This window comes from Phocoena sinus, chromosome 18 (assembly GCF_008692025.1).
Source record: "Phocoena sinus isolate mPhoSin1 chromosome 18, mPhoSin1.pri, whole genome shotgun sequence".
Classification (NCBI taxonomy): domain Eukaryota; kingdom Metazoa; phylum Chordata; class Mammalia; order Artiodactyla; family Phocoenidae; genus Phocoena; species Phocoena sinus.
In genome coordinates, this window is record NC_045780.1 from 45,925,471 (window position 1) to 45,940,822 (window position 15,352).

Consider the following 15,352-nt stretch of genomic DNA (forward strand, 5'->3'; position numbering starts at 1 on the left):
AGTAACAGCTCAAAGAATATGTTCTCTAATGTTAGGTTATCATGAGATATTTAAAGATTTATATCATCAAACATTATAATTTACAGAACACAACGTTGAAGGTTTATTTTAATCATATGAAGTTAAAATATAAGATAAAATAATGGAGGATCATATTAATGAAAAAAATAAGAGTTACCTGATCTTAAAAAGATTGAATAAGGCCTGGGGTTATTTTAAACTGAAAAGTTTGCTCCCACTATATGTTACTTTGAAGGTCCTATAAGCATTATAGCATGTTGATGTAGGTTGACGATCATATTTAGGGCTTTCCTCAATGAAAACTGAAGGCTGTAATAAATGCATTCAATCTCCTAGAATGTGATGGAGTCTACCATATAGCATATCCAATTGGATATCCATATCCAACATATCCTTATGTTTTATGATTACACAAGGATACAGCAACAGAATAAAATCATTTAATTTATATTTCTTAGTATGAAATGCTTATATTATCAGTTTATTTCATTATCCTGTCATTAGTTGGAGTAAGCAATACGCAATACTAAAACCAAAAGGAAAACATTGGGCTAATATTTTCTACTTATGCTCTCCAACTGTCCATATAAATTAAAAATTTTTTTATGAAAATGAAACAGACACTACAGAAAAAGTGGAAATATTCTCTGCATTCTGCTTATCTTCACCATACAATACATTTAATAATTCATACAGAAAACTAGTATATGTTATTGTTCATACTCTAATGATTTTCTTTACATATAGGAGTGGATTCAGAAATACATGCTCAAATATGTTTAAATGAGAAGTGTTCTTTTTAATATGGAAATGTATTTTTTCCATAGTGCCCTGTTATGATCACTAATGTTTTTATTCTTTTATATGCACAATAAAGATCCAAAATATGTTATGAGAAAAAATGCAAAATGATGCCAAGCACTTTCTAGAAAATCATGAAAAAGAGCTTAATAAAATGACCAGTTATTACCACATGTGCCTCTTTTTTTCTTATATTCAAAATAAATATTTTCCACCATTATCTGTTGTTGGGAGCCAAGAAGTTTTCGCCATTAGAAGATGACCGACATCCTGCTTCTCTTCCTGCTTAATGAGATAAAAGCCCGCGCCTAAAAACGAAAGCCCGCGCTTCCAACGAAAGCCCGCGCACGCAGCACCAATGATAATTTGCCAAGTACTTCCCTTATTCTGGATCCCGCCCCCCTTTCTCTGTACTGTATAAATACAGCTACTGCAGCAATAAAGGTTTGAGGCTTGATCAGGATTTTGTCTTGCCTCCATTCTTTCGCGTCTCCTGCCCCTTCTTCTCTTTTCAACCCCTACAGGTTCCTCCTCGGACTCACAAGGATTTGTCCTGCTGGTCGGGACTCCCGGGGACGCCCGGGGCCGAGCACAATCTGTCATATGTAATGGTTACATAATCTGTGAAATGATATGTTACAATATACATAATGATGGCATGTTTCGAACATTTAGGTTGTTTCAGTTTTGTATTTCATTTTAGAAATCACTGTAAAGAATAACTTCTTGCCTTTTATCTTCTAATCATTCCAAAAATCAAAGAATTTTAGAACCAAGGGGTTGACTGGGCATCAAGCTCCCTATTTATTAAATAAGAAATCTGAGAAATTAAGAGACCTAACTAGCTAAGTTATTTATTAGCAGTGTTATTACTAGAAGCTGAATCTTCTGACATATTTTGCTCTCTGCTCCCCAATCTCTGCTTTTGGAAGCATCTAGAAGGACTTGTTTGATCATACTACAAGTTATTCAAATGACAATTTTGTCTTAAATTAGCTATTTATTCTTTATATTTTCACATTAGATTACCTTATTTAAAATATTTAATGAAGAAGAAATGCCAGAAATATTAAATATTTTAAAATGCATTGAAAATTATGAAAGCATAGCTTACTACTTTTTAGCTTTTCATTGCTGGAATAAGCAATTTTGTGTGAAATGTCAGGATATGAAGACATCTTTTGCATAAGAAATGATGTGAACCATATGGCTTATTCACCATCAATTGAATTACAAACCATGGCAGTTCCTACACTTTTAGGAGATGCTTATGTGGTCCTTCCATTAAAATTCCACTAATGTGACATTTGTGAAAAGGTTTATGTTTGGACATACTTTCCTCACCATATGAGAAGCCACAGAGAGCAAAGGCATAGATTAAAAGTGTTTACATATAAATTGAAAGCTATCAGTTCTAAAATACTTCTCATTTCATGTGTCAGAATTTTTTTGGCCTTTTAGGGTAGTCTTGTGTGTTTCCATGTTTACAAGTCCCTGGCTGTTAATATTATTAAATTTTACTCATCAGACAGGAAGAAGGATCTTAACAATCATTGTTAGGCAAAGAAACATTAAGAAAGCTAAAAAAAAAAAATTCCACATTTAATCTGTTAAACAATGGCAAATTTCTTATGAATCAGTGATACTGTAATTGAACTGGAGACATTTTTAGAGCAAGCTTGCTTTGGCTTTTTCACCCTCCGATTTGGAATCTGCTCACAGTACTGCCAGCTTAACCAAAAAGGATTAACTCTCATATCCAACTGAGAACACAGATAATTCTCAGTAATTGGTAAAAAATGAAGATGAATGGGGCTGAGAGATAAGGAGCAATTAGCTCATCAGCAGTTACAGCTGTGCACTCAATCCGGATCCATCTCGAGTCTCGGCCCCTTTTAAAGAACCTACACAGAATAAGCATAGGATGCCCCCTCCCCAAAAAATTGCTATACCTGCCCATCATTTCTCTAGTCTTCCATTTTATTTCCTTCCTATACAAAGACACCTGTCATAGCATGCTATGTAAATTACTACCTCTCTCAGGACCTATGTCTAAAGCCAATCTTCTTTTTAAACTTTTTTTTTTAATAACAGAAACCAAATGACTACTGTAGACACTCTTAAATTCCCTGTCAATCGTTTCATTATAGCAGCATCATCTGTTTGAAAATATAAGCAATTCCCTCATCTAATTATAGGAAGGATTTGAGGTTCATTAACATTGCCAAAGCAGAGAATCCAATGTGCAACTACAGAGCTCTGCTTGGTGGCCTGTGTTCTCAGTTTCCTTTTATTTGCTTTCTCAAGGTCTCCAAGACTTTTTCCTGAAATCATAAAATTAATTTTTCCTTCTAAATAGACACATGAGATAGAAGAAAGGAAATGACTGCAATGTAAACTATTTTATTTCTTTGGGAATGGTTTAAAAAAAAAAAGATAAGGAGATGGTCAGCCAGGGAAGATAATTTTATCTGCCTAGCATTTTTTTTTCATTGTTTTGTTTTGTTGGTTGATGGACAGAGGTAAGGAGTAAGGAATACCATTGATGAACACAGCTATTTAATCCCAAATTCAAGCTCTTGTTTTTACTTGAAACTCCTATATCTTTGTAACTATTGCAAGTTTGAAAAAATGCAAAAGAATCCTACATTTCAGGCATATGAAATGTGTTCAAGTTTGTGGATCACTGCATTAGGGTATTCTTGCCTACTTTACATGGTGTTCAGAGACAGAAATTCTGAAGTCTTAAGATTACTTCACTTCCTTAAAGAAATAACAGCAGTTCGGGGGTTATGACTATAGTTTAAACAATAAGATTTTCTTGGGACATCTGTTTTGAGATCACATTTTGAATAGATATGAACTCATTTCCTACTAAGCAAGCAATCTACTATTGTTGATAGCTGTTTACCAGTTCTATGAGTCAGATATTAGCTTGTGGCAAAGGTCCCTCTTAAATCCTCCGAGTATTCTTTAAACTGTGTACATAGTGTTTTCCTTAAATAAAATGTTAAGAGAAGTAAAAATGCAGTCTTTTCCTGCCTCTTGGTAAATTATAGTCCACAAACTCTTGCACTTGGGAATAATATTTAATGTATTTATCTTTAGAGTCGTTTCCTTTGTTGTCATTAGTTAAGGGGGTAAGATATTAGGTTTAGCAAGTATTTAAATAACAGAGAAACTACTAAGAGATGCTCACTATGTCAATATTTATATAGCAGTTAAAAACTAGAAGTAAAATTAAGTTTCCTTTATTTAGATTAAATCGATTGTGATTAATTTAGTACCCTCAAAAATGTGCATGATGCCAAAAAAAAAGAAGATAAGCAGATAAAGCATAGCTATAGAGACTATGAAATTGACCTTGGGTTCACCGGTTTTAAATTCGGCTTTTCCAATATCCCAGTCCCAATTTCCAAGCAGCATTTTTTAAGCTGGTTATGTAGATCAGTCCTTAAAGCAAAAAAATAGCAATTTATCTGGCCTGTATGTTGTGGATAGCGTTGCCACTAAAAAGAATCCAGGACATTTTTCCTTCTTATCTGCAATGTAGCTCATATCAGCCAACCTGTCACAAGATAGTACTTGATATAAACAAGAGATTGCAAAGACATCTCAGTAATCAATATCAGGATGGCTACAGTATGGAAACCCCAACCAGTGCATATCATTTGTCTCAGCATCTATTTCTATGGCCGAATGAAGCATTAATTCAAATCATAAATCTATGGTGATTTAAATCTGGGAATGAGCACCTGCCTGCTTTAATGATTTATTTTGTACATTTCAGTAAGCAGGAGATTTGTCCATATGAACTGACAGGTCACCTTCAGATGCCAGGAGCAGACTGTTTATCACCATGCAGACTAGCATCTCATCTTAGCAAGTAAATATTAAACTAAAAGAATCCAATTGATTGTGGATGAGGGAGAATGGCGACACAGCCATATATTTTACTCAGCCTGCTGATGCCTCACTCAGATCTATCCTGAAATCCTCACTTCTTCCTAAAGTTATCATTCTGTTGGAAAGATGCAAGCTCAAGGTTACCACGTAAAATTGGAATATAAAATAATTATTTGTCAGTGTCATAGGTTTCTTCAAACACCTTTTTTTCTGGTTAATTTTTACAATTCATATTAAGAAATAGAGAGGGTCTTCTATAATAAGAATATTCCTTCACCTCATCAAGCCAAATGAAATGAAACCAAGCAAAGAAAAAAATTCTATTTTCTAACAGCACTAAGGTTTTACTTACAACCAAGGAGTAAGGAAGTGGGGCGGGGGAAACAGTGTTTCTACATAGAGAAGCCTGAAACATTTAAATAACGCGTGAGCCAGATGAGTATAAGGGAAAATAGAACCCTGAATTGACTTCAGAAATGTCACTGGATTTGGGCAGGGCTGAGTAGTGACAATACATCATTTAAGTAGCACCTCTCTGAGGGGTTTCACTACTTCCAAGGGCCAAGTGACAGATTCGTGAGAGCTGTACATTTGTATTCTGAAATATAAGGCTTCTGAGATTCTTGGAATACCTCCTGGAATTCATAGGTTTCAATACCACTTCCTAAGCGCCTCGTGCTAGCTGACGTTCCTGGGGGATCCACCGCATCCTGTTATGACTGTCTGCTTACTTAACCACCCCTACCCATAGGAGTGTACGCCCCTTGAGTGCTGAGGCTGCGTTAGGATTATTTTTGTGTTCCTAGAATAAGCTAAAATCAAACATACAACAAAATCCAAATGACGTCACAGCTACCCCCAAATTTACTCACAGGCCTGCAGCTTAACAAATAATACCTAGCAGAGAGAATAGGAAAACAGAGGAGGAAGCAGTCGGTGGCTGTAAAAAGAGGAAGAGGGTGATTTTCAGGAGGGTAAGTTGGGAGAAATAATAACAAAAGCACTACCCACATGACTAACATTATGGGTGACCAAAAAAATGTGATAAACAGACACTGTAATGAATAAAATGATAAGCACTTGTCAAATATGATTTCCTTTCATTCTCACGATGCAGATACTATTTTCTATGCCATTTTTCAGATGTGGAATGCGAGGCTCAGAAAGTTCACATAACTTTCCAAAGTCACGGAGCAAATAGTTATTGAACACTTACCATGAGGCAGGCACTATCCTCAGAACCAGAGAAGACTAGAGTCCATTTAAAGCAATTGCTCAAAATTGCCGTGATCTATGCAAGCTCAACCTCCCATCCCCACATTGCTCTGTACCGTCCCCGACTCTACCCCATCCCTCCCCTAAACTCTCTTTCCCTGATCTCTAGGTAAAGAAGAAGGGGGCAGGGGGTGTGCTCAGGAAGGGTAATAAATCACAAATTCTTAGAGGACAGTAATGTGTGAGAATAGAATAAAAATGACAATGAATAACATTTCCCCCCAAATCAGCTACAGATCTCTAACATACATAATCCATGAGTTTTAGGGACTAGCAATGGCACTAATGTTAACACAATCTCAAAATATTAAGACCCTTTAGGAAAATTCAAATAAATTTCTGTTTCTGGTTCAAATTGGATGATGGGTGTCAAAAAAAAAAAAAGCAATATAAACTAGCAAGTGAATACCTTAATGGAAGAAAAGTGATTTCTTCCAACTAAAAAGCAAATTTAAATTGTTTCTTAGTTTAAGTCATTATGATAGCCTAGCTATCCAAATAATTATGATAAGCACAATTTGGTCAGAGGGCAAGTATTATTCCATAATATCAAATATTAAGTGTATGCCAACGCTTAATTATGAGCTATGGTCTCTTTATCTTATGCCTGTTGGTTTCTCCAAAGCCAGCTTCTGTTCTGCTGCTCAGGAAATTTGACAGAGGTATAATATTTTAATATATTTTGTTCAAGTGTTATTAAATTGCCTAACTTAAAGATCCCTCCTCACAACACCAGCTACCAACAACAGCCCACATTAAAGGCTTACTCTCCTAAAATTTTGAAAACAATCTAAATTATGCTTTGGAATCACAACTATAGTTTAGAGTGGCCAATTACTTGTTTTTAAAAGTGTCCAATTTTGCTCTGTTTTATTGGGCAAAGTAAAAGACTAGTATTTTAAAATAATATGTAGTCAATAGTTCTAAAAACAGAATTACAATTCTTTCATTTTACTTTAGTATCGTTTTTAACTTTTAAAAGTTTAAATTGATGTGGTAAACTATGCCCTAAAGCCGTCCACCGCCCTCCATCTTCTCAATAGAAGCACTGCAAATGTGAACGCTGGCACTTCCCTTAGTCCTTTTCAGATTTTGAGCCGTGTCTTTGGCTTTCTTCCACATCTTTTTGTTCAAGAATTGCTACCTCCTTCTTTATCATACTCTCAAGTCAAAGCCGTTAACGCCTCTCCTTTTCTATTTCTCTTGTCCAGTTCTGTTGAAAAGTTCTATTTTTCCCCTTTTTACATTAGAAGCTGCTCTTTGGCATCACTGAAGTGGTGGTGTTTTGTGTATGTGTTTTAAAATTACTTCCTACTAGGTTACTCATATCTAGCACATGATTCCATGAACAGTTGTGAAAATGACTTATCACTGAAGTCCACAGTATTCCTTCATACACGCCCCCTACCTGTAGGTCAATGGACTGAAAGTAGGGAGCTGCTGATTAGCTAAAGAAATAATCTGTTAAAATGTTGCACAGAAAAGGAAATCTAATTGAACTTCCATAAATTATTGTGTCTCTCATGAACATGTATGTTGGATATAGTCTTGTGTACATCTTGCATCCAAATTCCTCTTGCTCAATTATATTTTGAGCATGATTTCTACATTTTAAAGGGAAATAATACAGTGCAGTGGCAGAAAAAAATGTTTTATGTCACAAACACACAGACGCTAAAGATATCATCAATAAAAATTTAACTCTCATTTGAAGTTGTGTTTGACAAAACAAATTACCCAAATTAATTCTGCAAAGAGAAAGCTGTTCCTTTTTGGTTTAAACAGTAATGGTTAACTTTCCATCCCTCCATACCTCAAGAAAGAAAAAGATCAAATTAAGAAATTAAAGTGGCAATTTTTAAATAAGAGAAACTGATAATGGATGTATACAGAAAGAATTAATTATCAGCATAATTCTTATTCTTGGCAGTACATGAAAAGATTAAGTTTATATGTTTTGCTGCTAAGGCACATTTCTTATTTGATAACCAATGCATTAAGAATAAAAAAACTAGTGTGTGGTTTTGTTTGTAAATATTCTTCTGTCATCTTACCTATAATAAATATTTTTGAATTCTGACTATTAGAACTTATTTGTATTATGAAAGATGTTAACTGAATTCTTACAGTAGAGGTTGCAGACATAAAGTTAATTCCTACATTTAAAAATAATGTTGCTAATTATTTATTTAGAGTGTGTGTTGTTAGGCTAAGTGGTTTCTTCAAAATGTACACTATTTTCAAAGCTAAAGGGGCCAACTTCTTGAACGGGTAGCCAATAATTTTGTTCTGGAAAAGAAAGTCTTTGAGTAGCAAAATGATCACAGTAAGTTTCAGTGAACATAAAACTTACCGACACTTGAATTCATGTCCCCATTTTCAGAATCTGCTCCATGTTGGTTACTACTGGCATGATAGTTGCTCATAGCTTCTAATTTGATTTTTTTCACCTTCATTGCTTCGGCGATCGCTGCATTGGTAGCAGCGGCAGCTGCTGCAGCTGCTGCTGTCAAACCTTCAAAGAATAAATTAAAAATGAGGTAATTCAAATTCTGATATTTCACGTGAGTCCATGTGCTTTATAGAACACATATACAACATATTGAAGTATCTGCTTCCTTTATGCAGCACTCTGATATCATATATTCATTCCCAGCTAACCAGTGAAACTATGTTGATATCATAGAGTGCTCTCTGAACTCCCATATTCAATATTAGCAAAAGCATGATTTGTACACAGAAGGAGAATAGTAGAAATGCAGACAGAATTCGCCCTCAAACAAACCCATCTGAACATGTCATTCCTGGCTCCAAATCCTCTACAGCTGCCTACGGTCGGGGGGAACTAGGGGGTGGTGAAGGAAATCTGAACTGCTTAGCTTAACTCACAAAGCTTTTCACTAAATTGGAAACCTACCTAATCACCCAAAGTTTCCCTATTCTCATGCCATGCTCCCCCTATGCTGAACGTGGTCCCAGTACCCACATGTGCCCTGCCTCTTCAAGCCCCTGCTTTTGCAATTGCCATTGCCTTTGTCTGGAACATTCTAGTCCTGTGATTCACTTCCCCCACTTGTCATCCTCCAGTATTCTAGTCCCAGAGTTGACCTTTCTAACCACTATGCCACACAGTCTCCAGAAAGTTTGTCTCTGTTCATCCAGAAAACGGGAGGTGGCAGTGATCATGAGATTAGATAAAACAGTTTGAGGCCAGATACGGAAGATCAGAAAGTGAAGACCTGGCTTTAGGTACAGGCTCTAGGTAACCAGCAGAGGTTTTGGAGCACAGGAGCGATTTGTTTTCCTTAAACGTGTGAACTTTTACCGAGTCAATTCACTTCATCCGACATCTTTCATCAGCAAAATGAAAGACACTGAAACGTGTGAATGATCTCTGCTAACTCTAAAACTCTGACAGTCTATGAGAGGATATACACACACACCCGCCCACACCCTCATACTCCTTTGCTATGTTGCTTCAGAATTTCTGGCTACAGCGCTTCAGCCTGCTTTGAATTTATGTATGATTTATTTCCACTTGCAGCTGGTGGATTTGAGACTGAAGCCTCTCTCCCTCTTTTCCTCCCCACTAATCATCACTTCTAGTTACTATAGCAAATAAGTTGCAGCCTCAGGAATTAGAAGAAGGTCTTTTTCCCTAGAAACCTCTGCTTTTTTTTTTTTTTTTTTTTTTTTTTTTTGAGGTTAGGGGGATACCTCACCTTTCCTACAGATCAGACCAAAGAGACCTTGACAACTTTCACCCCAACGCAATAAGACCTTCAGACTGACTCTTTGCATGACAAACTGGTAACTGCCCCCTAAAAAGGCACTGATCTGAACTCAAAGAATTCATCTGGGTCTCGACTGAACACTTATTGCCTTTTAAGTCCCAACTTGAACTGATTCTCTCATCTTCCTATGATTGAATTTTCTCCCCAGTTACTCATTTCCTTCAAAGATGTTTCAGAAGATTTTCTTTCCTGTTCTCTTAAAATTCTCTTTGTGTTTCCCAGAAAATCTCTCTTCCTCAGTTTCGCCTTGTCACCAATGTGAACATCCCACTTGTCCTTTCCCTTCATTGCCTGGTGTTGTCCCATATCCAATTTATGACACATCTAGGGTCTTTATCTTTGATTTATGTGGCAGGTAAATCTTGTTCCATAGTATTCAAATAAGAAAGAAAAAACTACCACTTGAGATATGATTGTTATTATTGGATAGATCTGAATCAAGCTCAGTAGCATGAAACATAACTATGCTTGGTATGGCCTTACACAAGCTATAAAATCTTCTTAAGTATGGTTTCTTCATCTGTAAAGTCATCCTTTTCACAAAGGGATAATAGAAGGATTAAATAAGATAAACTATGTGAAGAATGCCACATAATGTTTAGTAAAAACTAGGCAGGCCTTGTGTTCTAGTTTTTACTGCAGCAAGTCAAGCCCAGTCCTAGCTATGACTCAAGCAGGATACAGTGGGCTGGCTGCAGCCTCCCTCAGCTAGAAGTATCCTGCTTCTCCTTAGCTGCCGGCATTAACCCTTGACTTTTAAAAATGTTTTTCACAATTTTATTATTTACCTGATCTTATTTATGGTACTCTTCTCTTTTTCCATTTGACAGTTTTTCCCCCCTTAGATTTACACTTCTAATGCAAATTCCAACAGATAGATGTGTGTGTGACACACACATGCTATAACCATAATACTTTTGAAATATTCTATTTTCAGTCCAGTTTCATGAAAGCAAGAAGAAAGAGCTACGACATTTGCAACAGTTGCTGATTTAAGTTTCACTAACTCACCTAACTGTTTGATGGGCTCTCAAATTTAATTCTTTAATAGCTTTCACACTCAGACAATTTTCTCCATCTCCCCTGGCTTCCCCTAGTGTAAGCTGCCACTTTTTGTTCCCTGAAGTCTTGTAATTATTTCTTAACAGCTTCCACTTTCTCTACCTCCAATCTCTTATGATTCATACTGCAGTCAACGTGACCTTATGAAAACAAAAATCTAACCCTGGCATTTGATGCCTGCTCTGAGGAACAAGGTGGGTGTTTCATGTGTCTGTCAGGGCCCTGTGTGCTCAAGTACCCTGCTTATCTGTATGGCATTATCTTTCCCCCAGGTCTCCTTTGCTCTGTGTGCTCCAGACATATAGGGGTCTTTCACAACCTCTAGTGGACTACATTTCCTCTTTCAAGCCAGACTTTGCACATGCTGTTCAGACTTTCTAGAAAATCTCTCCTGTCCCCTGCCCCAGATCTGTCCTTTCATCTGTCATGTGAGGCTTAAATATGATGCCCTAGGAGGAGCAGGCTCAGGACCCTGACTCTTCAATCTACCTGGGAAAGAGCTCCAACACTTCAAGAATCAGCCTAAGACTCACTTCTTTTAAAGAGCTGACCTTCTCCACCCTACTCCTCAAGAGTAGAGCTAGTGGTCCACTTACTTGTGTTCTCAGCCCTGTTGAATGAAAGTCTGCATTCTCTGTGCATCAGAATCACCCACAGGGCTTTAAAACCATGCAAAGAACTGAGTCCTACCATCTGAGATTCTGGTTCGGACACGTCCACCTGTATATTTTGGTTGAGTTTACTGTTCCTCAGGTCACTTTAATGTGCAATCTGAGAACAGAAACTCACTCAAACTATTTATTGCTCCTTTTTTGGGGCGGGGGGTGTCGCTCAGGGGGGGTCGGTGTAGGGCTAGCTCCTCCAACTAGGTTATAACACTGAAAGGACAGAAATACTTTCTTAGTATATGTATCCCAAACATTGAGCACAAAGCCTGGCACAAATTGTCACTGAATGAAAAAACGCTTCTCAAACTGGATTACATGGAAAGCCACAGGAGAAATATGGGCATTATTTTGACAATATCCATGTAAGTAATTTAAAACATTATGTTCATATTACAGTCAATGTAAATATACTAGGAGTAGCAAATCTCATTAATTTAATAAAAAGCATTTACTTTCCAAAGCTACATCTGCCTAGGACTGGAGAGAATCATGAAAGTCTCACACTCACCTCTGCATTGATTGCACTTCCTGTTGGCCTTGCCATGGCCCTTTCAAATCTCTTATGTAATTCTCAAATTCCCTCCAACTTGCTGTCTCTAGTAAAAACTTAGTTTAGAATCTATACACTCACTTTAGAAAGAGGTCCCACTGTATAGTTTGTTCCCTATTGAAGCTGCCTTTGAAAAAATAAGTGTAATAAATTCACAAAATAACACTAGTTTTTGGTCTATACTTCATAGAGAGTTCACATTGTAAAAACACTTCCTATCCAATCAAGAATGCTCTACCTGTGCAACATGCATGCACCTAGAGATTATTATACTAAGTGAAGTAAGTCAGAGAAAGACAAATATCATGTGATATCACTTATATGTGGAATCTAAGAAAATGATACAAATGAACTTACTTACAGAACAGAATCAGACTCACAGCTTAGGAAACAAACAATGTTACCAAAGGAGAAAGGTGGGATGGAGGGTAAATTAGCAAATTGGGATTAACAGATACACTCTACTATATATAAAATAAACAACAAGGACCTGCTGTATAGGTCCTTGAGCCATACTGAACTATATTCAATATCCTGTAATAGCCTATAGTGTAACTGAATCACTTTGCTGTATACCTGAAACTAACACAACATTGTAAATCAACTATACTGCAAAATGAAATAAAAATTTTTAAGAAAAGAATGGTCTGCTTGTGTAAACACTGGCAGCCCATAACATTTACCACACACTTTTCCTCCCTCCATAACCCTTTCTCACTTAGAACTCTTCTCCACCTGCCTCATAATCAGACTTCAGCATATTCTCCTTCAATATCTCACCCTGAAGCAGTGAATTTATGACTGCTTTTAACTCTTCCCAATCAAAATAAGTCATTTTTCCCTTAGAACTAGGTAATCCAGCGTTTCTCCAAGTGATAATCTACATCAAATACAGCTGCAGAGTGTGGTAAAGTTGAAGGTTATCTTCCTTGGGGCCACATTCATAGACCCTATCTCTGAGATGGACTGAGGAATCAGTATTTTTATCTTTCAGTAGCTTGATTCTGATGCTCCCTACCCTTAGATTATTTGATGACAGTAGTGTACATTATTAAAGTGTGTCTACACCTTACAGTAAAAACTTTTTAGCTAGGTAGATCATCTCTGCGGTGGTTTCTGAAAGTGAGTATGCTTAAGAATCAACAAGGAAACTTGTTAAAATACAAAACAGGTTGGACCAATAATCAGAATCTGAGACATACTGCTGTAGTGTGATGCAGACTTTTGAAAAATGAGTCTTCTGTGCCTCTACCCTTGCAGAGCAGAAGCAAGGAGGCCAGCCAGGTAACACAGCACTTCTGTGTGTTATAGATCCAGTAGCCATGCACGTTATTAACTCAACCAACCACTTACATATACGAATCTATTTGGTATATACAGTAATTGTTAATTAAACAGCTTGGGTAATTTCTCAAGATTCTTCAATCAGGTAAAATTTTCACCAGATTTCCTTCTGTCATTGAGAGAAAAATTACATATATATTACATAATGCATGTGTGTGTGTATGGTGAAGAAACAAATAAATGAACAAATGTTTTCTTACACTTAGGAATGATTAACACATCTATTTTACCTCATGAAACTTTCTTTTTACACTCTCCAAGAACAATTATAGTATCTCACACACAAAGACAAAAACATACATTAAACTGAGAAGTCAAATGTAGTATCATTTCATTTTATTTTAAAAGGTTCTAAATCCAATTTTATCATCAGCAATGGGGAAACTTTAATGTATACTTAAAATTATTTTGCCATTGATAAAATAATGTATTGAGAGATAGTTGGTTTAAAAAAGATGTTTTCCTTCAGAGAAAGGATAATAAGTCATATACTGTGCAACTCGTAGACCTTCTTTTGGCCCTCAGAAAAGGGACTGTACATCAAACTTAGGCTAAAGCCCATAGGCCTTATGTCATGCAAAAATATTTAGGCTTCTTTTTTTTCTATTTGATCTTCACGAACTCTACCACTTACAATTCAAAAGAATGAATAGATTTTTACATACAATTTAGAAAAACAGCTTGTCATATTAGTGTTTGAATTATGCTACAAACTCATTGCAGCAGGCTCCATTCTGTTCTACTCCTTCAGAGCAAATTCTATATTACTTTTTTAACCAGCTATTGTTAGAAATTCTTTATTTTTATCTTGGCTTATAGATTTCTTTTACTTGTACTTTTATTTCTTTCTTTCTTTCTTTTTTTTTTTTTTTTTGCGGTACACAGGCCTCTCACTGTTGCGGCCTCTCCCGTTGCGGAGCACAGGCTCCGGACGCGCAGGCTCAGCGGCCATGGCTCACGGGCCCAGCCGCTCCGCAGCATGTGGGATCTTCCCGGACCGGGGCACAAACCCGTGTCCCCTGCATCGGCAGGCGGACTCTCAACCACTGCGCCACCAGGGAAGCCCTACTTGTACTTTTATTTTTTGATGGTCCATGAAAACCTTTTAAAGTTCTTGTTGAAACAGTGACTGGCATGGAAATTCCTAGCTATGTAAACTCACTATCATATAAGGAGTAAACATACAGTCATTGGAAAACAAAACACTCCAAAAAGCCATAGAAAATTTGGACAACATGCATCAAATTTATATGAACTACTGCAGCAAGTTATGTAATTCCTAAGGCTTCCAAATTCCTGTCTTTAAAGCAGAGATATCAGTTCTGACCTCATAGCAGTATTGTGGGGAATAAAGGTAAAATAATGTACACAACAGCATGGGCACATACTAAGCCCTCTGAAAATGGTAGTAAACATTATCAAGTAACCCGTAATATCCATCAGGTCATTTAGTTTTACCTTTGTATTCACAAAAATGCAAATATGACAAAAGTTATCTAACAGTGTATGGTGAAAATTTAAACATTTGACAAATGGACACCTGAAAATCATGCTTCTATCAAATCATTTGATTTAGTAGCCTACACTGATCAAATTTATCATAAAATGACTGTCTCCACTCTGCGCTATATTGATACAAACCCTTTGCTACTTCAATTCAATATCCTGAAACCAATCCATGGGTTTATCATTTGGAAGGGAAGCAGGCATTATTATTCCTTGAGAGCCTTATTTTGCTTTGCAAAGATAGCATTTTTCTTCTGTTCTCAACTTTCATCAAAACAGCCTTTACATCCTTCAAATGCTGTTATACAATCCTGATTGCTCTCTCTAAAAAGGGAAAAGTATCCCCATTCTATTTTTTTCAAATAAGTTAGTACCCCTAGTTATAAAGAGCAGATTACAACTATAGATTATAAATATCAATAAAA

The 15,352-nt window shown here is 36.5% G+C and overlaps 1 protein-coding gene across 1 annotated transcript in view; it reads right to left on the bottom strand.

Annotated features, from left to right (window-relative positions):
- Positions 1-15,352, bottom strand: part of DACH1 (dachshund family transcription factor 1) — a 414,817-nt gene that overhangs the window by 182,611 nt on the left and 216,854 nt on the right. The window contains exon 3 of the mRNA XM_032611650.1: positions 8,357-8,518. Coding sequence (XP_032467541.1) covers positions 8,357-8,518 — 162 coding nt within the window. The remainder of the gene's footprint in view (positions 1-8,356; positions 8,519-15,352) is intronic.